This window comes from Aspergillus vadensis, assembly GCF_003184925.1.
Source record: "Aspergillus vadensis CBS 113365 unplaced genomic scaffold BO88scaffold_10, whole genome shotgun sequence".
NCBI lineage: Eukaryota > Fungi > Ascomycota > Eurotiomycetes > Eurotiales > Aspergillaceae > Aspergillus > Aspergillus vadensis.
Window position 1 is genome coordinate 577,003 of NW_020292048.1, and position 26,311 is coordinate 603,313.

Here is a 26,311-nt window from a genome sequence, read left to right on the forward strand (position 1 = left end):
TTACAGGGTATATATCTGCACTCTACCAGGGGGCGGGGGAAGGATGGATGACAATCCTGGTTTATTAATTGGATGGGCTATATACATGTTAAAACTAACTAGACTATATGAAGTTTAGCTGGTATGATGGGTGGGATGAAATAGGGAGTAACTAAGTTAGTACATGTGGGTGGGATGTTCTTTTGATTAGAAAAATCATACTTACTCTTGCTCTGTTCCTGCTAGGATGTCGGGCACGGTGATCATGCATACGATCTTTCGCTTAGATAAGTGGTGAAACTGTCGTTGTTTCATCTACAACTATTATTATTTATTTCTTGGCATTGCAGAGTCGATCTCGAGTGTAGTTCATTATTAGTTTGGGTATAGACCTTATCGGTTATTCGTCACATCACATTAGGAACATCATCCCACGCACTTCAGCGTATCATGAGAAACAAGTATCAAATCAAATCAACCAACCAAACAGTTCAGTCAGTCATGCATGCATGCAGATCAAAATAATCACTCATATCGCTAGCATACGAAAATAAGCAACCAACCAGCCAAGCAGGCAGCTTCAGTTTCCAATCCCATCCCTCTATTTCGCCCATCCCAAGTAAAAAGCCAAGACAAAAGAAAAAGAAAATCCAAACCAAAACACCCTGGCGGTCCTATCCCAGTTCATCTGATCCCGCTTTATGCCGTTTTCCGTATCCGCTCCGTAGCTAATGATGATAAAATTAAAACATAGGAAAAGAATTGAAATCACTCCAAGGTTCTCCTAGTGCCATCCCCTCTCGGGTGCCGTGTTGTACCCTCCAACCATCACCGGAGTTTCTTCGTACAGCTGCATGTTTAGCCCCAGCCCGCCATTGTTCACCCGTGGCAGTCCCCCGCACACCACGTCGCCAAGATATGGGGGCGGAAACGCAGGGGAGTGCTGCAGAGATCCCGCGTGGCTGTAATCCGAGAGATCGTCACGAGGGTCCGAGAGCAGCCGTGGGGAGCTCGGATACAAGGCCTGCGACGCCGGTGCCGTCACATAGGCTCCGCTGACATCAAACGGGGGGCTGGCGATGGTCACTTCGGGAGGGGACTGCAGAGGCGGGGTGTAAGGGGCGTACGTGGCGGAGGCGGAAGACGGAGAGGATGAAGCGAGGCGGTAATCGTGGATGCTGTGATACGGACTGGGAGGTGCAGGAGAGTAGTGGTCAAGGGAGGTGCGCGGAGACCACTGGAGCCGGCTTTTGTACTTGGCGACTATATGACGGGGAAGGTCCATGGCAGATAATGCGAGGTGTGCATCAGGGTGGAAAGGATCGGCCGTGCTTCGAGCAACTACCATGCGGTAGATTTCTTCGATCGGACCGATGGAGAGCGGGCCCAGGTACGCACCGCCCAAGTCGGGAAAGAGGCTGTCGAGGACCACTCCAACCCCGAAGAACTGGGCCAAAATGGCTAGCGAGCCGATGTCGGCATCTTCAGGTCGCAGCATGGCAGGCGGAAGCCAGAACAGCCACCTCCGTAGCGGCTGCATGCGCTCAAAAGCCTGTTCGGGGGTTTGCGAGAGGAGGTCTCGTTGGAAGTGTCGTACAAACTCCAAGAGTTCCCCGATGCGGCGGTAGTGCTCATGGTTATGTGCAACCCGCTTCTGCAGGGCCTGGAGTGCCACGACGGTTTGGTCGAGGCTGGCCAAATCTTCGTCTTGGAACTGGTAGCCCGACATGACGGGAGTGTTGGTGCACCCCAGATACCGCTGATTTTCCAGGAACATAGCCAACTCGGACTCTTGCTTCCACATCGGATGCATGGAACCCAATACCTGCTTCGGGTCAGACTCGCTATCAGCGCAAAAGATAAAGATACTTACCGTTGTAAGACCTTGCTGCAAAGACGCCCAGCTCTGCCACTCCGACGCCTGCCACGACAGAATAATCGAGGCAGCCAGAATTGCATCGCAGTTATCCTTGGAAAACGCCCCCAGGGCATTATGTAGGCCCTGGATAGCAACACTCCGGTGGTGATATGTGAGTTGTTTCGTCTCCTGGTTGCGGGTGATCCAGGCGAGGTGGGAGGCGGACATGGTCAGGATGGCGCTCATGACAAAGTCATTAGAAATGGCAATAGCGAGAAACCTATACAAACATCAGTAAATCTGCCACCCTGTTTGCTCGTCAGGCCGCACTTACGTAGGCATCTTCTGCGCCCAAATGGTGCAGCTAGCGAGACCGCGTCGCTGGAGATCAATAGACAGACCAACAATGTGATGAATCAGGCGCAGATCAGTCAGCGAGAGCTTCGTCCAGCAGGTACGCGGGAACTGCAGCAGCTCAGCAAACGGAGCCACGCCAGTGAACTGCCAGTTTTTGATCTCCATTTCGATTTCGGCGGACATGAGCAGGTCGGGAACGTTGCGCATAGAAGATGCGTCGTCGTGGACCGTGGCAACATCCATGTAGTCGCAGCGACAGTTGTGCTTCGTGCAGTTCCGGCTGTGATGGTCAGCAGCGATTCCACGCAGCTGCAGTTTGCAGATGGCAAGCAAACAACAAATAGACATACCATTGTGGGAAAGTTTCGTCACAGCGGATGTGCCGCCGCTTGCATGTCTTGCAGCCGAAGCGAGACTTGGTGTGGCTCTTGCGAGGAGGGCCACCACCGGGACCAGCCATGGCGACGATGAAGGCTAACGAAACGGTGAAATCGAGGAAGAGAACAGAGAGAGGTGCGGTGGGGTCAAAGACGAAACGATGAAACAATCACAAGAGAGTCAAAGCTTGAGCACAGGAACTGACTCAGGCAAGGAGGAGAAGCAGTAATAGGAATAGTGACAGTTGACAAGAAGAAAGATGGGGGGAGGGGAGAGACCAGATGCGGAGATGGGCCAGGCCGGGATATTATAAGAAGTAAGAGCAGAAGATGATAAACCCAATCTGATCGGAGGCCAGAAATTACAGCCCACGGTTGGCTCAGTAAATGCGGCGTCCAAAAATAACCTCGAGCCGCAGCCCCAGTGAAGAGCAGCAGAGATACACACGTGGGGAATACGAGAAAACGGTGGAGGGCAAGTCAGTAAAGTAAAAGAAATTCTTTTTAATTTTGCTTTTCCTTTTTCTTTTTTTTTTTTTCTTTTCTCTCTGATGTCCCTGCGTCAAGCCGAAAGGAGTATAGAGGAGAAGGAAAGAAAAGTAGAAAGACAGAAAGAGGCAAGGTCGTCAGGCGGGGACTGGGAGGGAAGACCAGCAGTAGCAGCAATAATACTAGCAGGTATTAAGTAGTATAAGAAGGCGGAGGATTGGGGAACAATCAACAGGTCAGGACCAACCGGCCGGTAAAGGACGAAGAGGAAGCTGCAGCCACAATTTTCCCTCCTTCAGCTGCGGGTCGAGGGACCGCGATGGTGGATTTGGTAATTTAAAGAAAATGAAACCAGAATAAGGAATTATAGGGAAGAAAGTGTAAATAAATAATAATTATAAAAGAGAACGAGAAAAGAAAAAGAAAAAGAAAAAGAAAATACTACTTAAGTAACTAGAATAAGTAACGAGATCATTTGCATTTCAGGGGACAAGAAAAGAAAAGCAAAATAATAAAAATGCCAAATAGAGAAAATCATACTTACTACTAGGGGGGAAGAAGAAAGCCAAGAAACCTAGACATCAAACGAGAAAAGCAAAATAATCAAAAAATAAAATAAAATTACTATACTATAATTTCGAAAAATAATAATAATAATCATCATTAAAACACAACCCAGACAATCAGTCAGGGTGGAATCTCTGGGGTTAGCGAAAGCCAAGATGTTGAGCGCCACGGTACGACCGGTCAGATGCTGATCTCCAGACAGTCCTCACAGCCAGTCATGAACGGAGCAGTGCCGGAAAAGGAGAGAAAAAGAAAATACTGCCACCACGATGGCCGATCTGGATGCTCAGAGAAACTGAACAAGCCAGGGAAAAGAAAAAAGCATGATGATGGTGGTGGGGGGGTAATGAAATCCGTCGAGTGAGCCTAGCCCCGACATGGGGGAAGGGTAAGTTGGGAGGAGCAGGAGGATCGGACCATGGCTGCAGGCAGGGGGGGTGTGTTGATGGTCTGAATGACTCGGGTAAGAGAGAATATTGTGAGTAAGATTGTGAGAAGTGATGATTTCATCTGGCCAAGTGAAGAACCGACCACCAAAATCATCGTGAGTATTGGCAGCAGCAGCAGCAGCAGAAGGATGTCAGGCTCGCTCAGATTACTGTTTTCCGGATTATTCGCGCTGGGAATTTCTCCATTGGCACGACTTGAGCCTCTTCTGCCGAGACAGGCTTAGCGCAGGCGAGGCAGCTGGGATCCACATTCTGTTTTGAGATGAGTATTCTGGTTTCTTATTGGCTGCTAGAATAACCCCAGGGCCAATGAAGACGAGGGCACGGGGCGGCCACATGGCAGCATCACCGCCAGTGGAAGTGCTTGGGCCATCCGTCCAAATGAAACACGCCAGATTCCCTCCCTCTTGAGTTAGTAGCCCGAGCAGAATCCAGTATGGAGTAACTAATCACTTAGTGTACTGCTGACTCTGCCGGTGATGAACTGACGGCCGGTGTGGAAATTTCCTGATCGATCCTCGCTCGCTCCATCCCGCCTAGATTCGGTCTGGTTCCGTTCCCTCTACTTGCTGGCTAGCTTGTCCGTTTCAAGTCCAGTCTGTGGTAGTCGAGTACTACTGGCATCTCCCCTCTTTCATGGTGATCCCTCCACTTTTTCCCTTCCAGTGGGCGGGACGGGATTCACAAGCCTCCGAGGAAGAAGAGGCCCTCCTCATCCTCAGGTCTAAGCCGCAACAATCTGGAGTTCATCGCCAATCCACTGCCTTCGAATCGACGGAACCAGAAACTCAAACGCCCTTCCTCATCAGAAGAAGCAATGTCATCCTCCCTCTCCATCCCTTTCCATCCCTCACTCTCCCATTTCCAAGAATTAAATAAAAAAAAGAAAACAATATCATCTCTACGCCCCAAACCCAGAATCATGCCACAGCCCTTCTAGCCCCAGAGACGGTGGTGGCGGTCAGGGTCTGTCAGAGGAATGCTTTCCCTCTTTTTCCCACCCCCCATTCCCTCCCCAAGGCTCGGGCGCAGCGGGAACACAGATACAGAAGTGAACGAGCAAACGAACAACAGAGATTGGTAAGTTAGTAGAGTAACCCCGGGGGTCGTCTAGAGTCCAGATAGTCTGGACAGGGTCTGCGGAATTCTCACCCAAACTCTGGCGGGATACAGGTGTGGTTCCGAAGCGCTCTACCTTTCCGATTTCCATTCTTGATATTGGTGGAGAGCGCTTCCCCATACCAAGCCAGCGGCGTCTGCTTGTTCTATGGTTCCTCCTCCATTTAGACTTGGGCCGGAGGAACTTACATACACAGACACTGTGTTTTTTTTTGGCTGGGCTTTAATCACATTGTTGGTTCGCCATTGGGCTGCTTTCCATGAAAAAGTAAAATAAAATAAAATAGAAACAAATGACACACGGTTGGACAGACAGCCTGTCACTTGCGGCGGAGTTGGTCCGTCTATCATCATTCAGATCGGCTGCAAGTACCTTCCACTAAGAGTTGTACTTTTCTTGGATCAAAGGCGGCCGGCCGGTCAGGCTTTCTTCGTCGTGAGGACCACTCTGGGAGATGGAATCATCAGTGGGCAATAGAATCTGTAGGCAACATCACTGTGGCCTGGTCTAGTACCTACATCTCCGCCCTTTTCTTTGGTACCTACGTAGCCCGTCCGCTTCCTTTGGTTTCTTTTTCCTCCCCCTACCTCTGCCTGACCTGACGGACAGATCATCCCCGCGGGACTGCAATAAGCCTAATCAGACCCGCTCGAACTGTGTCAGCCGCCTTCTCTTTTCTTTTCCTCTGTTCACGTTGGCTGACGTACCGGTAAGGATGCTAATCGGAGAACCATCGAATAAGGTGATCGATGGGCCACAGATCCTACCACATTGGGCCATCCAGGATGATCGTTATAGTAGGGACTGAAGCTAAGTCGTCCGCCCGTGCTGGGATCGCTGCCACGATTATAAACGGAACGACACTTGACTTGCTCGGGTCTACCGTAGTAAAGTTCGACAAATAACCATGCCGCTGATGATGCGGACTGCAAGACCAGGGTCCTCCCTCTTCATCGGAAACACCAAGAAATGGCAAGAAATGACCAGGGTCTGTGAGTTTTGACGGGCAGTTGTCACTAGCAGTTAGTTAGTCGTCTGCCATAAGCGATGCATCGCTGATTGGGCAGCTCGTAAATTCTATCCCCCTTATTCATACCAATTAGGGGGGCGTTGTTGCTTTTTCCTGGCTCGTCATCCATTCTCACCCCCCATCATCTTCTCCTCTCCTCTCCTGCATTCATCAAAGTACTTGGCTACTCAACTTAGCCTCTCGTGGAGATGTCAACTTTCGTCAAAGTGTGCCCCCGACGCCAAGACAGGCAAAGTACTGAGCAACTGAACTAGTCGTCGCTTGCACTTGACACATATACACCGAATGGTTTGCCTTGCAGGGCGATCCGAGCGCACCGTTCATGGTGCCTGAAAAGTTGACCCAACAACCCCTCCTTTCTCCCCGTTCGCTCTCCGGAGGGGTGACCAGCAGTGGAAAATAACAGATTACCTAAAGTACTCTTCACAGCCAGGTCACAACCTTAATGTGCGCTAGGGTGGAGGCACCGGTCGCTAGTAGATTCCCTGTGGCCCTCTGATGGCTGTTGGGAGATAACTTCCCCCTGCCAGGGTGGGTATTCGATAATTGCAGCGGGTCACCACCTTGTCGCGGTTACTTTGATCTGAATAGGCACCGGAGGAGACCCATGATTCAAGCGCGTTGGACTCCGTAGATGGCCACAGTCTCATCATGTTCCAAAGATCGATAATGAGCCAATGTGCAGTGACTATGGGTCTGTCGGTGGAGGATGCGATCTTTCACAAGCTCGCTCGCTCCTATCCAGACCTTACGGGCGCACACCTACTTACACTTAGGACGTCATCAGCAGGACTCTCTGAATCTGGCCATGACAGCCGACCAAAGCGCAGATGAAATTCCAATCTGCAGGATTCATTTCGGTGATTGGCCGCCCGGGGGACTGTGCCCAGGGGTTGCTAGTCAGCCATCCTGCTCTCTTGCCGAGCAAGACCCTGTGTAACGGTGCAGACAAGCCATGCAGCATGCGACCCGCGGGACAAGGGGGGGTAGACAATAAGTACAACCTTCAGAAAACCTGCAGAGAGATACCTTCTTCGGTCCATCAGTTGGCATGGAGGCGATGACAAACCCAAGTCACCGGCCAAGACCCCAAGACCCCGACTCAACCTTTGCCCTGCTGGAAGGCGTCCATCATCCTTAGTCTTGGGTTCTGGCGCTGCTCGGTAGGTTTAGTCTAGTCCCGGCCGAACTAAAGTTTTGGGATCGAGGCTGTAAAGCAACAGCCCTCTCCCTCTACTAGATACTGTTTAAATGACATGGTGTAATGGACAGTTCGGGGCGCATTTTTAACCCAGGATTGCCCACGTAATGACTGACAGGACCTTCCATGGAGCATGGAAGATGAGCCTCGCGAGAGGATCCTAGTAGCTTAGGCCTTCCTTTCGTAGAAAATCTGACCTTCTATTGCATCAAGTGGGGCGACTGGAGTTACAGGAGAGACCGGGCGGTCGATTATGATAGACGCGCGATCCACCGCGAGGATGAAGGCGCAGTGGACGGACGTGGCATGGCGCCTTACCTCAGCCGATATGTTAGTACGTAGTTGGTTAGATATCTGTAACGCGGACAGATCGTCTGCTTCTAAACGCACTCCATGCACAGGCGAAGTCTTCTGTATGACAGACCTGGTCCACATGCACAGTCTGGATAAGACGATACGGAGGTAACACGGTTTCAGCCTCGACGGACGGAAGCCAATGTGATCTTGCAAGTGTCGGTTCCCAATCGACCGGATGAAACAGCGTCAGCTGTCATACCTCATGGCCAGCCAGACTCTCGGTGATTTTTGCCATTCTATTCTTCTCTTTTCTTTCATCAGACGGGAAACTCTAGCAGGGCTGGACTGCAAGCGATTAATGATTAGTCGTGGTTTAGTCTAGTGGTAGGAAGTAAGTAAGTGAGTGATCTGGCCCGTTACGGAACGGTCGAGCGGGACAGATAAAAAAGAAAAGAGAGAATTGGGATAATAATAAATATATAAATTAATTCCGTTTAAAGAATAATCAACGATCAGTAAAGAGAAAACAAAGAACGGCGGCGATACCGGTCTGAAGGGTAAAGTTAAACTAGAATAAAGCTAAAGGGAAATCTCCACGACCAGCATTGTTAGTGTGTTGATTGGAGCCAGGATTCGAGAGGGCGCTGATGGATAACGCTGGTAAGAGGCCAGAAGAACTCCGTTATTTAGTTTGCCCACGCTTGGACAATCACAGTTTAGTGGGGAGGGACCAACAATCTGGTCCGACCACACAACCACCGCCATCCACCGGACCCATCGAAACTCTGAAGATGACCCAAAGGACTAAAAGCAGAGCCAGGGTTGACGGTGCCAAACCATCCGGGGCTGCGGGCCGGGTCCACGGTCACGGGGAGGCTGAGACTGTAAAGAAAAAAAGAGTGGGAAAAGGTCTGAGGCCGAAACCTTGTTGGGGGGAGGAGCAGCAAAGAATCCACCAGTCAATTTCTCTTGATAGTCGGTCTTCTCTCGGGTCGTCTCAACTAAGCTAAAATCTAGTCTAGAGCCCGCCTGACAGCGGAAAAAGGGCTCGACCTGCATCAGCCATGGAGGGATGAGATGGAAGGGGGGTGAGGGAAGGGGGCTGGATGGTTGCATGCATCGTTGCACAAAGCCTCATTGCCACGTTTTCGTCCCGGAGATCGCGACAAAGTTCCCAAGATCCCGAAGTAATCGAGCATATGCCATGTGATGATGGAGGGGGGGGGGGGGGGGGGGAGTGTAGGGATGATGCTCTTACATCCCTGTTGGAGGGAGAAGCGAAGGGGATGAGATTTGTTGTTTGTAGATTATTTCTTAGCTCGTGAGTACACTACTCGTAGATTAATACCAAGAGCGGACTGGAAAGGAGCAGCTGGACCCTTCTCGGCCGTCAAAATTAAATTTGAAGCGATCTTCAGGAAGGCGTCCATGGTTCGTTGGGACGATGCTCCCAAGTTCAACTAGCTCTCCAGCAAGATAGAGATAGACCGATAGAATTAGATAATAGATCGCGACCGACTGCCGCACCAAACTAGGAGTAAACATCCGTCAGTACACAGTAGAGTATACTCCATACCTCCTCCGTACTCGGTGTACTGTGTAAGTACCTCGAAAAGTAGTTGCTTGATACTGGTTGATTGGATCCATCAGTCTAAAGTACCCTTGATCACGGGGACAAGAAGGTCACTCAAGACTAGCCCAGGTAGCACAGCCAGTGAGACCCAGTCAGGCAACTGTCGGTCGGAGCAAGCCGATCCCAGATCCCGACCAGCCAATGACGCAGACATAACCATTCTCCGCATCAGTTTGGATGGCGACCAGAAGAGGGAAGAAGTGGGCCAGTCACAGACAGGCGCTGAGCTCGGCAGATCCGCCGTCTTCTTTTCTTCTCACTTCTCAGTCAATTTTCAATCTCGCCAGATACAACCGCATCTGGTTAGTGCGGGAGGAGTCCAGAGGTCTTTCGCACTAACCCGGAATAGGGATCTGCCAACTTTAAGAAAAAATACCAATCGAATAATACACATTTGATTAAAAAAGAAAGGATAAAAGAAAGTAAACAAAAGATGGGATGATGTTCACTCACCATCATCATCAGCATGAGCAGAAAAAGCAAGTCAAGGCGACCAACCTATCCACCTAACTAACTGCTAAATAACTGCCACACTCCAAAACTAGCCCCCAACTTCACACGCGGCCCAGGATCAACCATGTCAGAACCCAATAACTCGTCCAGTTTCCCTCGTGGCCAGCCTGAAGGATCGATCATCCACCAGTGATGTGATGATTCTATTCTCTCGCTCAGTATCACCATCAATTCCAGCCCCAGGATCCAGCCCGTCGGGCGCGCCTATGGAAGTTAATCAATCATTACTGCGCCGTCCTCGGAAATGGGTACACAGGGGGGGAAAACAAAAACAAAAAGTTGGCCACACAGCCTCATTGAACTGGGTAGTAAACCACTGACTTGGTTTACTAATTGAAGACTAAGTCTAGTATGGATATGACTGGGAACCCCATCCAATTCAACGATAAATGGATTAGCCGACAGACCACCCAGTACGGAGTACACATTATCTACAGTACGTTGTAAACAGTGAGAGAGTGTGTGAGAGAGATAATAGTTCCCGGCGAAATGGCCAATCTCCGAAAAGGAAACTAAAAACCTGCTCAACTAAAAAACCACCACTACCACCACCTGCAGTAAGTAGATTTTTAGCGGCCGAAACATTTTCGCCTTCGCCGAAGATACCCTGATTGGGTAGGAGTCATATTTGAGTCAATTACTGACTACTCCTACTAAGTCCAGAATGGCGTACGTACATGGATGATGAGAATGATTACCTGTGTCTTATCAATCCATACTAGACAAGGAGACTGTAGCTGAGTGATGATTCATTACCAGCAATTAGTTAGTTATTTCCAATGAGGCAAATCAATCAGTTCCAGAGTAAGCCGCCATACCGCCATCCATGATGCCATCTCACTAACCTACCTCACTAACCTAACTCACAGACTTATTCCATCCATCCATCCATCCATCCATCCCTAAATCAACTAATAAACTAGTAACTACTAACTGCCTAGTCACCAAACTAAAAACATATCCCCTGCTCACCACCTGCATGGAACCTTCCACAGAAGAATCCCCCCCAAACCGAGCAAACAAGCAAGCAAGGTAAGCAAACACACATCAACACCCTCCCCTTCCTTACTCCGTACATAGTGCTTACTTCTTACTGTAAGTACTTAGAGACAGCCAGCCCACCAGAATAAGTAATCGCTTAGGAAAGATTATCAATCAATCAATACTCTCCCCCAACTATTAACCAGGATTAATCTGTCATGTCGTACACACATCCACCATATCTTAACCCATAGACATGAATCATCCTATCGGAGATGCCGATATGACTATTCTTCTTCTTCTGATTTAATCATTATGATGACGATGATGATGGTGGTGGCCTTAACCCAGACCCTACCTCCCTACCTGTACTTCCCATAAGTGAGAGAGAGTGTGTGTGCTGCGCTGTGCTATGCTGTGCTGGAAATGACCTGTCCCAGACCGACTGGGGTACTACTACTAGTACTAAGTAGTTAGTAGTATGTATGCTGCAACGCTAAACGCTCCAGGGGTGTGCCCTACCTGGCTAAGTTGTCCGGGATTGCAGGGATTAAGAAAGAAAAAATATTGACCAGGGTTTTGGTGGTGTTCGGATCCGAAGGGTTCGGAGATAGGCATTGACTACTCCGTGGTAAGTAGTACTAGTATTATTGCTAGTGATTTTAGTACTACGTAGGTGATTTGCAGGGGATTGAGATTGGGATTGGGATTGGGTAGGGGTATAGATAGGCATTAGGTAGAATTATGAAGTGAAGAATGAGTATTGGTATAACTTCATACTATTATGCCTGGAATCTAGGTTAATGCTCTTTGTTGATAAGTACTGTCATGTAGATCGGACCAGAACTAAGTAGGACTTGCAGTTGGCTAGCTGGCTGGCTGATGCATCACTTTCATGTCAATCGCATCTGTTTGTCGATCATGATGTCGAACTTAAAATTCATATACATCATTCGTATAGATTATAGACTATATCTTCCCCCTTCTCCCCTCCCTTCCATCGTAATTTGCAGAGAAAAGAAACTTCACATCATCAGAGTTGATAAAAAGAGAACGCCAACGGTTGAGAAGCACACAGCAGGTTGTCGGCCGACTATCCCCTGCGTGCATCGAAAGGCTATCTAATATACTATTCTACTGGTCTATCTAATAACATAAAGAAAGAAAATTGAAGAATAAAAAAGGTACAGGATCGATAGGCATGTCTCATTGTTCATTTCCCTTCTTGCCATCTTCTTCTTCCTGGTTATATAGTCCCGAGCTATACTATCCCAGGGTTTCATGTCCATCCGCTTTTTGCTCTTTTCGTTTCGTCCCTTTTTTTTATTTTGGTTGCCCACGGTCCAGCCAGCCATTAGCCCTCCCTCTATGCAGACCCCGACACGGCGATCCACGCACAGTCGATTGAAACAGATTCCAAACACGCCACATCAAGGCTTAATCATCAGACGGTGTGCATACTCCCTCCGCCCGGAGAAAGGTCCATGATTCCGGAGAAGCCAACCACCGAGCCAGGTGCCGGCGTGGGAGAAGGAAAAGGAAATGCAATTTTATGCGCCTTTCGCCATGAAATTTTGCGTTCAAACGAAACATTAACATGACAAACATATAGATCTAAATCTGGTATACAGAACGAAGCTTCTGAGCAACATGGGCCGGAAGTTGCGACAGGAATGAATCGAAATTGGGTATCATATTTTTATATCCCTGCAACACCTACATCATCATTGAGTCAGTTACACATATTGAACAGTATGGGGGGAAGGCTACACACCTGCTGGAATGAGGTCTGAATGTCACGGTAGTCCTCCTGGTTCATCGATTTGGTGGGGAAGGCAGCGATGGCCTGGAAGTAGTCCACCAGGCAAGACTCCATGGCTGCGGGGTTCTTCATCACCACCTGGTTGAATCCGAGGAAAGCGGAAGCCTTCTCGCGGGTGAACTCAATCTTGTTCATTGACTTCAGGAAGACTCCGGCGAATTCGTTCAGACGAGCTGCAAGTTGATCGGAGCAGCAGATACCAAGCCGGCCCAGGGCCATCGCGGCGTTCTCGTTCACTGAGTCGATGATCTCCTCGTTGTTAATGATGATGAAAAGCCCCTGGTACAGCTTCTCCATATACGGAGACAGCGCGGCTTTCTCGTTGACGGCGATCTCTCCGCACGACCAGCAGGCATTGTTGAGAACGCTGAATCCAGTGTGACGATCATCATCCCGGATCTGATCCAGATCCAGTTGCTTGATCAAAGTGGGCATAATGTTAGGGATGAAGGACTCGAGTTGAGGGAAGATGTTGATCGCACAGTCACCCAGCAGAGCATACGATGACTGACGGACCTCATAGTTCGGATCTTCCATACAGAAGCAGAGCAGGTCAAAGAACCGGGGCTGGGAGTTGGCGACCAACTCGCCGCTCTTCTGCGGATCGATCGCCTGGATGATCGCGCTCAGAAGGTCCAGACTCGTCACCAGGAAGTCCTTGTCAGGCTCATCAATGGCCTGGTTGTTGACGGACGCCATGTACTCCTGCAGGTTCTCATAGATGATCTTGATGCACCGCTGGAAGAGGGGAGTGGCGAAGGGAGAAAAGGCGTCGCCATAGGCCGCCGCAATATATCCGAGACACTCCAAGAGGGGGAACAGCTCCCGAGACTGATCCGAGACCTTGTTGTAGCGATCAATGAGAGCAGGCATCAGGATATCAACCAGTTGAGGCTTCGCCAGCTCTCCCATGACGCACTCAGCCAAAGTCTGAACACAGTCATACAAGATGTACATGTTCCGGTCCTTGTACCTTCCGAAGCACTGCACAAACTGTCGAAGGATGGGCTCGCAGTAGGGGATCAAGTTCGCGTCCGACTTCTCCTCCAAGCTTGCAAAGGCAGAAGCAGCCGCCTCTTGAACCTTCTTGTTGCCGTCCAGCATCCTGCGCAGGATACCCTCCATCATAGGCTCAAAGAAGCGCGCCCTCTCCGACGGGTCTCCCAAGTGCGACGCCCATTCGGAGTAGCGGCCGAGGCACCAGCAGGTGATCTGTCGCACAACAGGTTGAGCGTCGTTGAGCAGGGAGATGAGATAGGGAACGAGCTCGGGAAGATGAGGCGTGACAGCATCCATACAACCATCTGCAACAGCACCAAGAGTCAGGACAGCAGCTTCGCGATGAGGCCACTGCTCGTGACGGAGGGTCTCCTTCAGGTAGGGCAGGATGATTTCGAAGATCGGGTCGTGGTAGACGTTCGAGAAAACATCCAACGCGGCGGCGGAGCACTTTCTGAGCGTCCATTCGTCCTCGGGGTCATCTCCAAATTCGGAATCCTCAATCTCGCCTTCGCTCAGATCGTCATCGTCTTCCTCCTCGGGAGCAGCGTTTCCGTTCGCTTGACCTGACTTGGACATATCCAGTTTGCCGCTCTTGGACTTGGCGAACTGTGGCTTGAGGTCTTCCTGGCGGTCTTCGTCCTCGGCATCATCTCCTTCGCCCGTCAACCGAATGGCTTCATCCTCGTCATAAACCATGCTCTGGAGCAAGACCGGCACGATCTTGCTCATGTGGGGAGCCAAGGGCTGCTGGAGCTTGATCTGCTCGCCCGCGACAAGCCAGAACTCAGCGGCGTCAAGCGCAAGCTCCGGGTCCTCCTGGTTGTGCTGTTGCATGATGATGTAGTTGACCAATCCTTCCATGTGGGGGATAAGCTTCTCGGGGGAGAAGTCCACGAGCTGCGCGAAAGTCTGACAAACTGTGCGACGAACATCGGTACTCGAATCATTGGCGAGCTGGAACAATTGCGACAAAAACAGATCCATTGAAGCAATGAGGGCCTTAGGTCTGTGCGGGAGGAAGACATGGATGGTGCCGAGGGCCATTGAGCGGACCTTCGAACTCTGATTGGAGGTGAATTCGAGCAACTTGGGAATGATGACGTCGAGAGGGCATTGTCCCTGGTAGTCACGGTCGAGGATCTTGCGATTATCTTCGCACACCTTGGAGAGAGCCGACATGGCAGCCTCCTGGGCCATGGGCGGGATGTCACCGGAGCTATTTTCGACGAGGGTCAGCAGCTCCTGCAGCACATCAGGCCAGGCTAATAGCCCCGCCTGTTGCACCAATTCTGTGATGATTGTTCCGGCCGACTTCCGCACGTGAGGGTTCTCGTCGCGCAATCCGAGCAGGGTGGCCGATCGGATATAGGTCAAGCAGGGTTGGGGGATCGTGTTGTAGGCAACGTGAATTTTGGTCTTCAGGTTCATCGCAGCCGCGAAACGGACCATATCGTAGGTCTGGCTGTCCATTCCCAGCACCGGAGAAGCCTGCGGGGTGCTGAAGAGGTAGGTGATGTAGTTGACATAGTCCGGCGACGAGGTTGCTTGTACTAGCATCTATCAGACGACAGAAGACGGAGAAGAGCTTCGGTCAGCCAAATTTTTACTTTTCGAAGCGAAAGATAGGTCCTAGAACAAAGCTAAACAGAAGACGGGGTAGAGCCGGCGCTTGCAGCGACCGCGAAGCTCCCAGAATCATCATTCTGTTGAGGTGGTCGAGGGGAGGGGAATCATAAAAAAAAACTCAAAGTAGGGAAATAAAGCGGAGCAAGAGAGGGGAGAAAAGCGACAGCAAGGACACACCTGTTCGGCCTGTTTTTGGAGGGGGCGATCATAAGGATTAAGGGAATCCTTGAGGCAGCAAGCCAGCTGCCTCAATGGATCGTCCTGCGGTTGCCATTCCATGATGTCGCAAAGGTGGAAGGCAGAGGGAGAGGGGGGGGAGCAATTGCGGGTAGAAGGACGAGGGAGAGGAAGAGAGACAGAGGCAGAGAGAGAGAGACCGAGAGTGGAAGGGGACGTTGTGTAGCCCAAAGAAACCCCGCCGTGAACTTGTGGGAAGCGGCTCCAGCCCCTTCTTCCCCGGAAGGCTAAGAGAGAAAAAAAAATTGGAAGACAAGGAAAATAAATAAGATAAATTATAAAAAAGATATTATTTGATAGAATCAACAAAGGATTCTAATTTGGAAAAAAGAAAAAGAACAAAAAAAAAGGAACAATCCGATGTTCACAGTAGAAGAAGCACAATTCAAGCGCACAAAATATTCCCAAGTGGACCAAAGTAGTCGCAATGGAGCCAGAAGGCTGTCCGGTGACGACAAGAGAAAATTCCCCTGGGCTGGCGGAGAGAGACTGACTGAGAGAGAAACCGAGAGAGGGAGGGAGAGGGAGGCAGCGAGAGAGAGGCAGAGGCAGAGAGGCAAAGGAGACAATCCTACTTAGCAACCACCACCAAAATGCTACCAAAGTTCTGAGTGGATGTGGCACTAAGTAGTGGTCCTCCTGGCTCTGGTTCTTTACATGGAAGAGGCCGTGCACCCGGAGATACTTGCTTGGGTTGTAGCAGTACTTCCAAGCACCTTCCTTACGTAGGAGAATTTGGCTGGCTGGTTATGAAGAAGGGGAAAAGATATTCAGGCTATATGTTCTTGAAAAGAAGATGAAGCCACCTAGTATTCTAGTGCATTGCCTCTGTACCCAGCCAGAGGGATAAACTCTGGCTGATGATCCAGTTGGGACGATGCGATGGGCAGGAATACATCCATGGAAGAAGGAATGTTCATGTTCATGTTCATCACTGGTATTGTCACCGGGGATGTCCTTCTATCTTTCAGAGGTCTGGTGGCCGCGGTAACCAGCGAAACAGTAATAAACATGCCACCGCCAGGCAGAAGAAGGCAACCAGCTGCCCGGTATGGTAACCGGCGACTATGACTGATACACTTTGTTTCCCCCAGTTACCTTCTGATACATACCTTTACCTTCGGACACAGCCCAGCGAGGGGCAGCAGACATATTTCCAATAAACAGAAGAAAATACAACAGGATTCAGGTTTGATACAATTTTGCAGTTTACTCCGACTGTTAGTACCTATCTCCATACTGAACCAACCATGCGTCTATCCCCCCAAAGTTGTATCTATCTCCCTTAAAAACCAAAGATACTATCTTCCTCCCTACTACTTCCATGCATGGATGCCAATCCCGGAATCCTAGTGTCGAAATCTCCCCCACCCACACCCCCAGTCTTCCAGCAGTACGTATCATGAGACCTGGTCGGCGGCGGAGGAGGCCATCACGATGCCAGAAATGACCTGTCAGAGAGAGATTTAGACTCCGATCCCATCGTGCACACCTCCCACGAGGTGTCCGTCCCTTCAAAGCTAGCTTACGTACGTACGTATCTCAGGAAATAGTTCCGTTCGCCTAAGCGCCGCCCTGATCGCGTGCATACTATGGTGGATCGGTGGATCTATACCCTGGAAGTTGACTAGTATAAAGTAGTTGGTAGTTGATGATACTGATGATATGTATGTACCCCAACAATGAATGCATTTATTACCCATGGAAGGTTACTTTCTGAAAGTTATGAACATCATTATTACTATGCTCTTGTGCAGAAAGTCACTTGATGTATAAGGTGGGAAAATGAACGAAATGTCTACAACCCCCCGTCTACGCCCACACCAGTTTCTTGATGTCGTAGACCAAATGCTCCAGATATCCTGTCCGCTTCTTTGCCTCTTCGACCGATATAATGTCTGACGACTCGATAATGGAGGTCTGTGTTCCATCATCGTCATCATCTCGTGTCTTGCCTGCTCTCATGGCCCGTTCGATCTCCTCGCAGATACTGCGCACCCAATCCGGCTGTCTCACTGCCGCCCCCGTCGAGTTCTGCGGGAGCGCCTTGAACGCGATGAGTCGGGTGGTCGATCGGGGAGTCCCCTTGAACCATGCATACATGTTCCACTCGGTGCTGGGGCGCGCATTGCTGTCGAGGGTTTGCGAGGTAACCTGGCTCTGGAGGGAGCGGGTGTTGACCCGCAGCGCGTTTTCGTCGCCAGCAAGATACTCAATCACTAACCCCACGTTGTTCTGCTCGTCGGCCTGGGCCTCGGTCAACACTGACGTGATGTAGGTGCCATAGTTGATCCGGGTCACGGACTGCAGGTCAATACGTTCGTAGGATAGTACCTTGTCGACGTTCCAGTCAAAGCGACAACTGTAGATAGCTGCGTCTGTGAGTAGAAGCACCGCCTCCTCGAATGGCATGGTCCTCAAAGTATTCGGCTGCCGAGGGGTTAACATAGTCCACCCACCCAGGAACTCTTCCGACTGGTCGCTAATAACAATCTTGCAACTGCTGTCGATCGCATTCTGTCGGAGCTTCTGAACTGAGATTCCTGGGTCTGTAGTCTGCATCTCTACCGCAAATTCCTGGAAGGCCTGGGTGGAGACATTGCCCAGCAGATAGTCAATGCACGCCTGCGAGAAGTAGTCGTTGACAATGTTGTTGTAATAACGGGAGAGTGTCAGGCCAAAGTCATTCAGTGCTCCCCGGTAATTCCGCTTCCGGGTCCTTGTGTAGTCACCCTTCAGGGCAGCTGTCGAGGAGTATTGCTTCGAAATAGCATCTCCGTTATCTGCCCATAGAGTATTGAACCACCGAGTAGAAGAGTCACGGCCAAGATCGATGTTGATGCCCTCGCGCTTCAGTTCACGTTCTAGAGCCCATTGGCCAAAGGCGCATTGCGCGACCCCAGTGCGGTCTAGACAGTCCATGCAATTCGTGCGCACAATACCCTTTTGCGACTGGAGGACAGTGTCGTTGCGGATAACAGTATCACCAAATTCGCTCAAAGTATCCTCCAGTTGCTTCACCAGGCGGCTCACATTTTCGAATTTCATACCGCGACACTCGTGGTGGAAGTCAAACCACTCCAGTGCAAGCGGCACACCATCTATACCACCTGACTCATTCAAAGCCTTTGCAAACTTCTCATATTGCTCTCCGAGCTTTAACTCTCCGGCTTGCTTGTCGATAAGGGAGACTCCCTGGATTTTCCCGTATCTCCGACTCAGATTTCTGAAGTGTCGGTCAAAGGCGAGTTGATTCGTTTCAGTAGAGTGGTGCAGAACAGGGACTGGCTTGAAAGCGTATGGCGACTGCGAAAAGTACAGTGGGATTGACCCACGTATTTGAAGGTACGAGTAAGCATTATGGGACGGATCCCAATCCGGGACGGAGAGAATCTGCTCTGTCTCCACAAAGTTGGCTGTATTCCCAAAGTCATCAACACCGCGACGAAGGTATCGTAGACCTGGACGCTTGACAGACCGTCGCGAGATCAGGGTGAGTAGATAATCACGCTTCTTCTCGCTGGTTTGAACAGCGTCTGCCTCTTGCTTGTCACCTAGTATGCGTCCTTCCTTGAGCTCCTCGTCCGGCTTTTCCGTGTCGGAGGATTGATTCTCAGCCGTAGTCTCGGTAGCCTCAACGGTGAACTCTCGCTGGCCAACAAAATCTTGCATTAACGGAAGAACATAGTTGTGGGCATCAGCTGTGATAAAGGGAGACATCAGATGCCGGTTCCAAAAGTACTGAAGATGATGGATTAGCACGTGCATACTGTCCGTCACAAAGGAAAGGCTAATACCAGTTCATCAACAATCTTGTGCGACGGCAGATGAGTCTTGAGAGACGACTCTTCCTGCGTCCCGAACTGTCTAGTGAGATCGTAATCATATGCAAAAAAGAAGTTCTGGGAAGAAAAGATCATCTTGGTATAACGGAGCAACTTCGGAAGCAACTCCACGGTTGGATCGGAGGGAAACGGCTCTCCAAGTGTTTTAGGCGTTGCATCATGATTCTCTGAAACGGGGTTTGAACGTTCATCATTCACCTCAGAGGATATGGTCTCAGGCTCCCCCTTGTCATCTTCCACGAGCGGCTCTGCAGAATTATGACCTACAGTACCAAGTCCGGGCAAACCAAGAGTTTTCCTTGAGAGCCAGTTTGCAGCAAAACGCCCGAATCGCACTCTTTTGCCAATCACGTCTTCAGCGATGCTGCCGACACTGCGAGCCCGGGAATGAGTGACTTCCTGCTCAGGGGAAGCTGGCACTGTGCCAACTTCAGTGTCGTCGCCTTCAGTCTCGGTGTCCGAGATCGTGCTACTGTCATCGGAGGCAGTCTCGCCCGGTCCACCTTCTCCGTGAGACAGGCTCTCCTTTGCCTGAGAGATCGCACGAATCGCATCGGCTTGCGACGAGGTCGGGATTACCGCGACGTTAGTCACAGCATAAATGGGCTTGCCCTGTATCTGAGCCACTTGTTGCCGCTGAGTGATAGAGATGAGGAAAGAATATGACGCAACGGATAGCAGCCCTTTGAAGCACGTTGGACGTTAGCCATGGGAATCTCTGTAACTAAGTCGGGATATAAACCGCCAACGCGAGATGGAATATCCGGCGCAGAGAACAGCTACACTAATATTCAATCAAGGAACGGGCTGCTTACCGACCAGGCCATAAGCCTCTAAGCCGGAGTCTCTGTCCTCGTCCAGGTCCGAGGCCGGCGCGGGGAGCGAGGAGACCTTGTTGGTCTTGTAGTCGATGCGGAGAGAGCTGGGCTCATTATTCCCAGAATGTCTCAAGCCATTGCCGGAAGATTGAAGGATCAAGCCATCGACAGCGGCGATGATGACTAGCTTTCGCAGCAAGCCCGGCATGTCGCTTGAGCTTTCGCGGGGTTGCGACGGTCGCGGTCAGTGGGGAAGCGCAAAGAGCTCCGAGGCAAGCGAAGCAGCAGTGGACGATGCGGTGCCTAAGCTGCTGCAGAGCCGAACATCTCTAGTCTGTCCATCCACACCATAGCTCGGCATATATCTTCAATAATTATGGCGTCCGCAGTGGGGAATTTGTAGAACAGGCCATCCGGCAAACGAAAGTCGGTAGATGCACTAGTCCAAGACTAATCCCAACGCCTGTCAGGACAACAAGGCAGAGAAGCCGACATCATCGATCTTCAACCGCCAACCCCACTGGGCGGCCAAACCCAACCGCAAACCAAGAACCTGCCCGATCGCGAGGGGTTTTCCATCGTTCCTCTACGTCACCTGCGCCCCAGCCACTAAGTAAGTGGTCGGTTAGTTACTTGTTTGTAGAAGATAAGTAGACATCTACTGTGTACCTAGTCTAGTCAGAAGAAAACACTGGAGGAATGGCCTCACAGCCAAGTCCGCGCGCGTCAATACACAAAGATCTATCTTGCCAAGTTTATCCTAGGGCCTATATACAGTTCGGATCTATCGCAGTCGATTCGCCCGCGATTCATGCCAGAAGAGAGGATAACCAGCAAAAGTAAAAGGAAAGAGAAAAAACGAACTCAAACAAACAATCCCAATGCACATCCAAATCATTCATGGGCATCTCTTGTTCCTCGTCCTGGTATTTCCTCGCGCTTGGAGAGGGAAGTAAAAGTACAATGCATCCAATAAGCAGCCATCAACACAAACCACGGGGTGATAGATAGAGGTCATCGAGGGGGGTGAGAGGAGGAACAAAGTGGGGTGGAGAAAGGAGAAAAGCAAGTTGAGAAGCACAGCAGATAAAAGGAAAACGTCACAGCAATATTCTGGGTCGTAAATGTAGCCGGTAAGCAAATGAAAAACCAGTCAGGCGTCGCATCATTCTATAGTGCGGATGGCTTGTTGGGCTGATGAGAAGAATGATCTACTTCTTCGCTTCGCTTGTAGGTAGGACCTGGCTCTCCGTCGCTGTCCCCGGCTAGGTCGGACAGCCCAAATGCCTGGTTCTCGACATCATAGGCACGCATAAGCCCTTCACGGTCTCCGTGCCCGTTCATGTAAGTCCCCGACAAGCTCCGGCGATGAGGCTCGTTGCTGCGACGGGATTGCATGGACCTCCGAGTCTGAAATCCGGCGATTCCGTCAGTGGGGATTCCCTCATCGTCAAGTTTCGCGTTGAGCATCTGTCGTCCATCTGGGTCGTGTCGGGAAAGATTCAGAAGATATACACCGGAGAAAATGATCAAAAATCCACAGAGCAAGGAGATGGTGTTGACAGCGTCGGTGGTGTTGAATCCCTTGAAAAGGATGAATGAGGCGCACAGGGTCGCAGTCGTAAATGTGACATAGTAGAGGGGGTTGACGCTGACAGACATCGTTAGCAATCGCACACGGCTTGCAAGGTCGACATGCACCTACATTGATGTAGAAAATTGGTTCAGCGCCTTGTTGATGTAGTTCATCTGCGTCAAAATGCAGAAACCCGTGACGATCATGAAAACGTAGGTCGAAGCCTGCGTGAACTGGTTGTTGCCTCCCAACGTGAGCTTCACCGCAATACCAAATGCCTTGATTGACATGACTGAGACGGAGCCGACGGTGGAGCAGATGGAGATGTAAATCAGAGGGTTCTTTCTGCCGTAAACGGGAGCGACGCGGTAAATCATGACGGTAGAGAAGATAGCAACAGCGAGACAGTAAATCAAGAATCCTATTAGAGGGAATCTGTCAGCTAACAACCGGAAATTCAAGAGATTTGTCAGTCCGTACCTGGCTGCAGCGCGTAGCCCAGAATCTCATCAATTCTCTCCACCGGCTTGTCTGGGGGCGCATGAAGGACGATGACAACGGAGCCAAGGAGGCACATCGCACATCCTAGTTTCCCAAGTATACCCAGTCTTTCCTTGAGAAAATATGATCCGAGAACAGCACTATGGCCTGTTAGCCCACTGTATAGTAACTTCGGTCTGTGAAGGGGAGCCTCACCCGATCAGGACACTTAGCGCACCAAGGGGCGTGACGAGGATAGCGGGGGCGAAGGCGTAGGCTGCGAAATTGGCGACTTCTCCAACGGCCACTACAACATCACCAGTCAGCTCCGCTCGTTCAAGCGACAATCGAAAGAACAGGGCCTGTCGTACATGTAACCACTCCTCCCCACCATATGGGACTCTTGAGATATGAGAAACCCTCTCCTTCAAAGCCATGCCTCTCGGATGCTTGCATCAAGCCCTATATGATAGATATCAGTCGTTTATTCGAGACAAGGATCGATAAAATCGAGGAGAGGCAATTCCGCGCGGCTGGTCATCGGCGGCGATTGGACACGAACGAACCTTTTTCGTAATGACGAAACTTGTACCTAATACTTGTCAGCTCTTGCGGAGAGTAAATCCAATACGAAAGACTCATACCGATCGCCATTGTGGATGTAATGGCCAGAATGAGGCCGATATACCTACGCCACGGTCAGTACATTGCGAATCCGACGACGGTCCCAACGGGCCAAGAGATTGGAGACAAATCGCATCATACTTTTCGGAAATCATCGTGAGAAACGCTTGGAGCGGAATGCTCCTTGCAATTGAGCGACTTCAATGTTAACGAGTGTTGGGACAGGTGTAGTCCGAGCCGGAGCTGAAGGGAAGCGCGATGGGAAGGCTAAAGTGGACGGGTTGGCGTGGTTGATGACTGAGTTGACTTGACTACCTGGAGCCAAGCATTCGGCAGCGCGCGCCAACAATGACCGGCAGTCCAAAGACAATAGCGACAGCGCCTAGGTAAGGACTGGAGAAGCAATAACAACGACAACAACAACAAATGGCGAGAGTAAAGAAAAAAAAAAAATGTTTGGGTGGCAGAAAGGAGCGAGTAAGCCGGACAGGGTAAGATGCTGCAGCCTTGATGCGGCAGTAGGTTTTGGGGGGGTCGAGAACTCCTGCGATCGAAGGAGAGCTTGTTAGTTGACCTTGTCTGATCCTAGAGGCTGGCTGCCTGCGCTCGTGCGGTGGGGTTTTCCCCTTCAGACGGAACCGGCCCGGATCTGGACGCGCGTAAGTGGTTGAAGCGAGTGAGGGAGGCAAACCCCCAAGATATTACGGGCTGGGGGCGATATTTGGCTGATAGAAGGGCGAGATTCTGGGTGACTTGAACAGCAGGCGTTATGCGGAAAAGCATAAGCTGAGAGTAGACAAGGGGAAAAGAAGACAAGAGGCGGTCGCCGTTGTTCCAAAGAGGACAGACACCAGTTAATCTTCCTTTTGGCGAACAGCGTGACCGACACCCACCAGCCAAGTTGTCCTCGGCTGAAGCAACCAAGCAATGTTTCCAGCGTTACCAGCGTTTAATTAAAACTTACCATACCTAGGCAGTACTTTATTTTCTGTACAAGCCAGGAATGATCCCTACTTACTACTACTTACTACTGCTGCTGCTAACTACTAGATTCCCTCTAAATATAGGTAAGCACCACTTATGTCTGTCGAGTAAGTCATAGGGGGAGAACTCCTGTCTCAACAACTACTAGGTTAGTAGTCTAATTAATTCCTGAGAGCTGCTGATACCATATGCTGATGCAATTGAGTAATTGAGTCTCTGTCCCCTTGGTATAATAACCTCTACTCTCCTAGACTGGAGCTCTTTGCTTCACATGGGAAAGCGGGTGCATTACACATACCGTACGTATCACTGGAGGATTAGATAACCACCAGTCGTTTAGTTACTACTAACTAGTTATGACTTTCAAAAGTTCAAGTTCAAATTCTGGTACAGTGTAATGAAGCCTGAAAAGAAGGGCAACGGTGGCCATTCCAATGACCCAATCAAGGCGTGCCAGCCACAGCCCGGCCCCCCCTTGAGGAGCCTGGTTTCAGTATCCGATCGGCGTTTTGAAACGTAAGGTGGGCGACTAAGAATAGGAACCCTCGCCTCAATTCTGGTTCCGGGGTTCAATTTCATCTCCTGCCTGGGATTAGCTTCAATCCCTGCGGTGTTTACCGACCGTCTGAGCATCGTGTCTACCGCCTTGGCATGGCCTGTGATTGAACTCATCACACCAATCCACCCGTTACTAGTAACTCAGTAGAAGTAGCTTATATTCTTCCCATCTTATCGGGATATTAGACCTGTCCAATCTCACCTGCATCAGTGCTCTGCTATACTAGATAATGTTGATCGTCTACCCAGTAGCACGGTCATCAATAAGAGCACGTTCCAGCGTCTTCCTTCCCTATCTAGCAGGCTATGTCTCGGCTTTGTGACTATTTCTTTTCATTAAAGGAAGCTTCTGTGTATCTATTACATTCGGATAAAAATCGCAACTCAGATCAAAGTAAAAAATTCTGTCATTTTGTAACTCCCAAGGAGATTAGACGCAAAGAAATTCAACTATGGCTATCCCGCCAGCGCGGAAGCTACCTGGATTCAACATGATAACAACGCCTTGCATCGAGTACAGTAGAGATGCGTATCCACTCCCAGACGCCACAAAAGACCTTCATCATAGGTGGTATCACTGACCAAAGAGGAATAAAAAACACAAGGGCAAGAACAATACTTGGAATCGTGGGAGGTATCAAGTACAAACCTAAGTTTTACACCCCGTATGTGGAGTGCCCAAGGCGATGATTAATCATCGCCCCGGCCATACCAGTCCGGTGGGAGGAAACATGAGGGGGAAAGGAGTTATCGAAGTATCACGTACCTTATCTGGATTGCATGGCTGCAAAGTCTCCGCACTTCGTTGACCGATGCCATCTTTCGGAAACATCATTAGTGACTCGTCACATATCAGGGCTGCTCAATGATCGTGAACGTCATATCAGACCAGCCCGGTCCCAATATGCTGGAATCGTTAGATAGAGCCTAAGCAGAGCTCGAATCCCAGGGAAGGAGTTGTTTGTGTGTGTGATAGGGCAAGGTGAATAGATGGTGTAGGTAGGAAAGAGAAATTTAGGACGACCGAGAACGTTTTGCGTCCGGAGAAGGGGTTTCAGTGAACTCAAACTCATCCTCTGCTTCGCGATGACGCTTCGTTGGACCGCGACTTGGTGACTTAGCAAGGTCTGCCTCGTCGCCAGCAGCCAGTCCATCCTGGTCTCCCAGATCCAAATAGTCTTCATCGTCGAATGTCAACTCATCGGCATTATCGTGTGTGGCTGGAGCTTCTTCCGATTCATCGTGGATTTCTCCCGGCTCTTCCAGTTCATCCGCATTAGTGTCCTCGGCGGCAGGTCGATTGTCTTCTTTTCTGGGGCTCTTTAGCAGATCTTCCGCAGTACCTAGTGAGTCATCCTCCAAATCCTCGGCAGATTTGTTGGTGATCTCTGGGATTTCCTGGGAGACACTATCCGGAACCGTTTCAGTCTGATTCGATGCCTCTTCGCCTGGACCGCTACGGTGGACCTCTCCGTCATCGTTCTCAAAGCCATGGAAATCAGCGTCGACTGTGCCATCCTGGACTTGATCGCTGTCGTGAATATCCTGGAAATCGTCTGGTTCTTGCACATCCGGTGCCGTCGCATCGCCATCGAATTCCTCATCTGCTTCTCCGGGAATATCGGCAGCTTCGACTGCTTCGGCATCTTCTTGATAGTCGTAGTGTTCAGTAGCATCTACATTAGTTTCCTCTTCCGGGTAGGCTTCTTCATCAGCAACTCCCGTGCCATAATGCTCAGTCTCATGCTCGTCATGATCATGATCATGATCGGCCAGATCGTCTGCTGAGTCAGGCAGGGGCTGTTGAGTCACCGTAGCAGTGGACTCTGACTGCTCTTCTGATTCATACGACTCGTTCAGCTCGTGATGATCAACAGACTCCACAGAC

At 50.3% G+C, this 26,311-nt stretch overlaps 5 protein-coding genes across 5 annotated transcripts; all 5 read right to left on the reverse strand.

Moving 5' to 3' along the window:
- Positions 1-763: 763 nt before the first annotated feature.
- On the reverse strand, positions 764-2,654 carry BO88DRAFT_414805 (putative C6 transcription factor RosA-like; the record flags this gene model as incomplete). The annotated part of the gene is made up of 4 exons (XM_025708181.1): positions 764-1,804; positions 1,853-2,117; positions 2,172-2,474; positions 2,545-2,654. 4 exons carry the CDS (start codon positions 2,652-2,654, stop codon positions 764-766), a joined length of 1,719 nt encoding a protein of 572 aa, XP_025563368.1.
- Positions 2,655-8,899: 6,245 nt separating this feature from the next.
- Positions 8,900-9,780, reverse strand: BO88DRAFT_36284 (uncharacterized protein). Its single transcript, XM_025703924.1, has 4 exons — positions 9,698-9,780; positions 9,412-9,609; positions 9,301-9,353; positions 8,900-9,242 (listed from the first exon to the last, which is right to left on the reverse strand). The coding sequence occupies exons 2-4, from the start codon at positions 9,524-9,526 to the stop codon at positions 9,066-9,068; spliced, it is 345 nt and encodes a 114-aa protein (XP_025563369.1). The 5' UTR covers positions 9,527-9,609; positions 9,698-9,780; the 3' UTR covers positions 8,900-9,065.
- Positions 9,781-12,465: 2,685 nt separating this feature from the next.
- BO88DRAFT_425257 (putative importin beta-2 subunit) lies at positions 12,466-15,580 on the reverse strand (the record flags this gene model as incomplete). Its single annotated transcript, XM_025708816.1, has 3 exons — positions 12,466-12,567; positions 12,626-15,232; positions 15,479-15,580. 3 exons carry the CDS (start codon positions 15,578-15,580, stop codon positions 12,466-12,468), a joined length of 2,811 nt encoding a protein of 936 aa, XP_025563370.1.
- A 1,634-nt stretch (positions 15,581-17,214) lies between these two features.
- BO88DRAFT_364854 (SacI domain protein) lies at positions 17,215-20,671 on the reverse strand. The gene is made up of 3 exons (XM_025703996.1): positions 20,199-20,671; positions 19,336-20,066; positions 17,215-19,279 (listed from the first exon to the last, which is right to left on the reverse strand). The coding sequence occupies exons 1-3, from the start codon at positions 20,407-20,409 to the stop codon at positions 17,351-17,353; spliced, it is 2,871 nt and encodes a 956-aa protein (XP_025563371.1). The 5' UTR covers positions 20,410-20,671; the 3' UTR covers positions 17,215-17,350.
- A 247-nt stretch (positions 20,672-20,918) lies between these two features.
- Positions 20,919-23,406, reverse strand: BO88DRAFT_404586 (DUF803 domain membrane protein). The gene is made up of 8 exons (XM_025706662.1): positions 23,023-23,406; positions 22,902-22,945; positions 22,824-22,849; positions 22,629-22,719; positions 22,474-22,564; positions 22,258-22,418; positions 21,907-22,198; positions 20,919-21,852 (listed from the first exon to the last, which is right to left on the reverse strand). The coding sequence occupies exons 1-8, from the start codon at positions 23,034-23,036 to the stop codon at positions 21,372-21,374; spliced, it is 1,200 nt and encodes a 399-aa protein (XP_025563372.1). The 5' UTR covers positions 23,037-23,406; the 3' UTR covers positions 20,919-21,371.
- Positions 23,407-26,311: the final 2,905 nt, after the last annotated feature.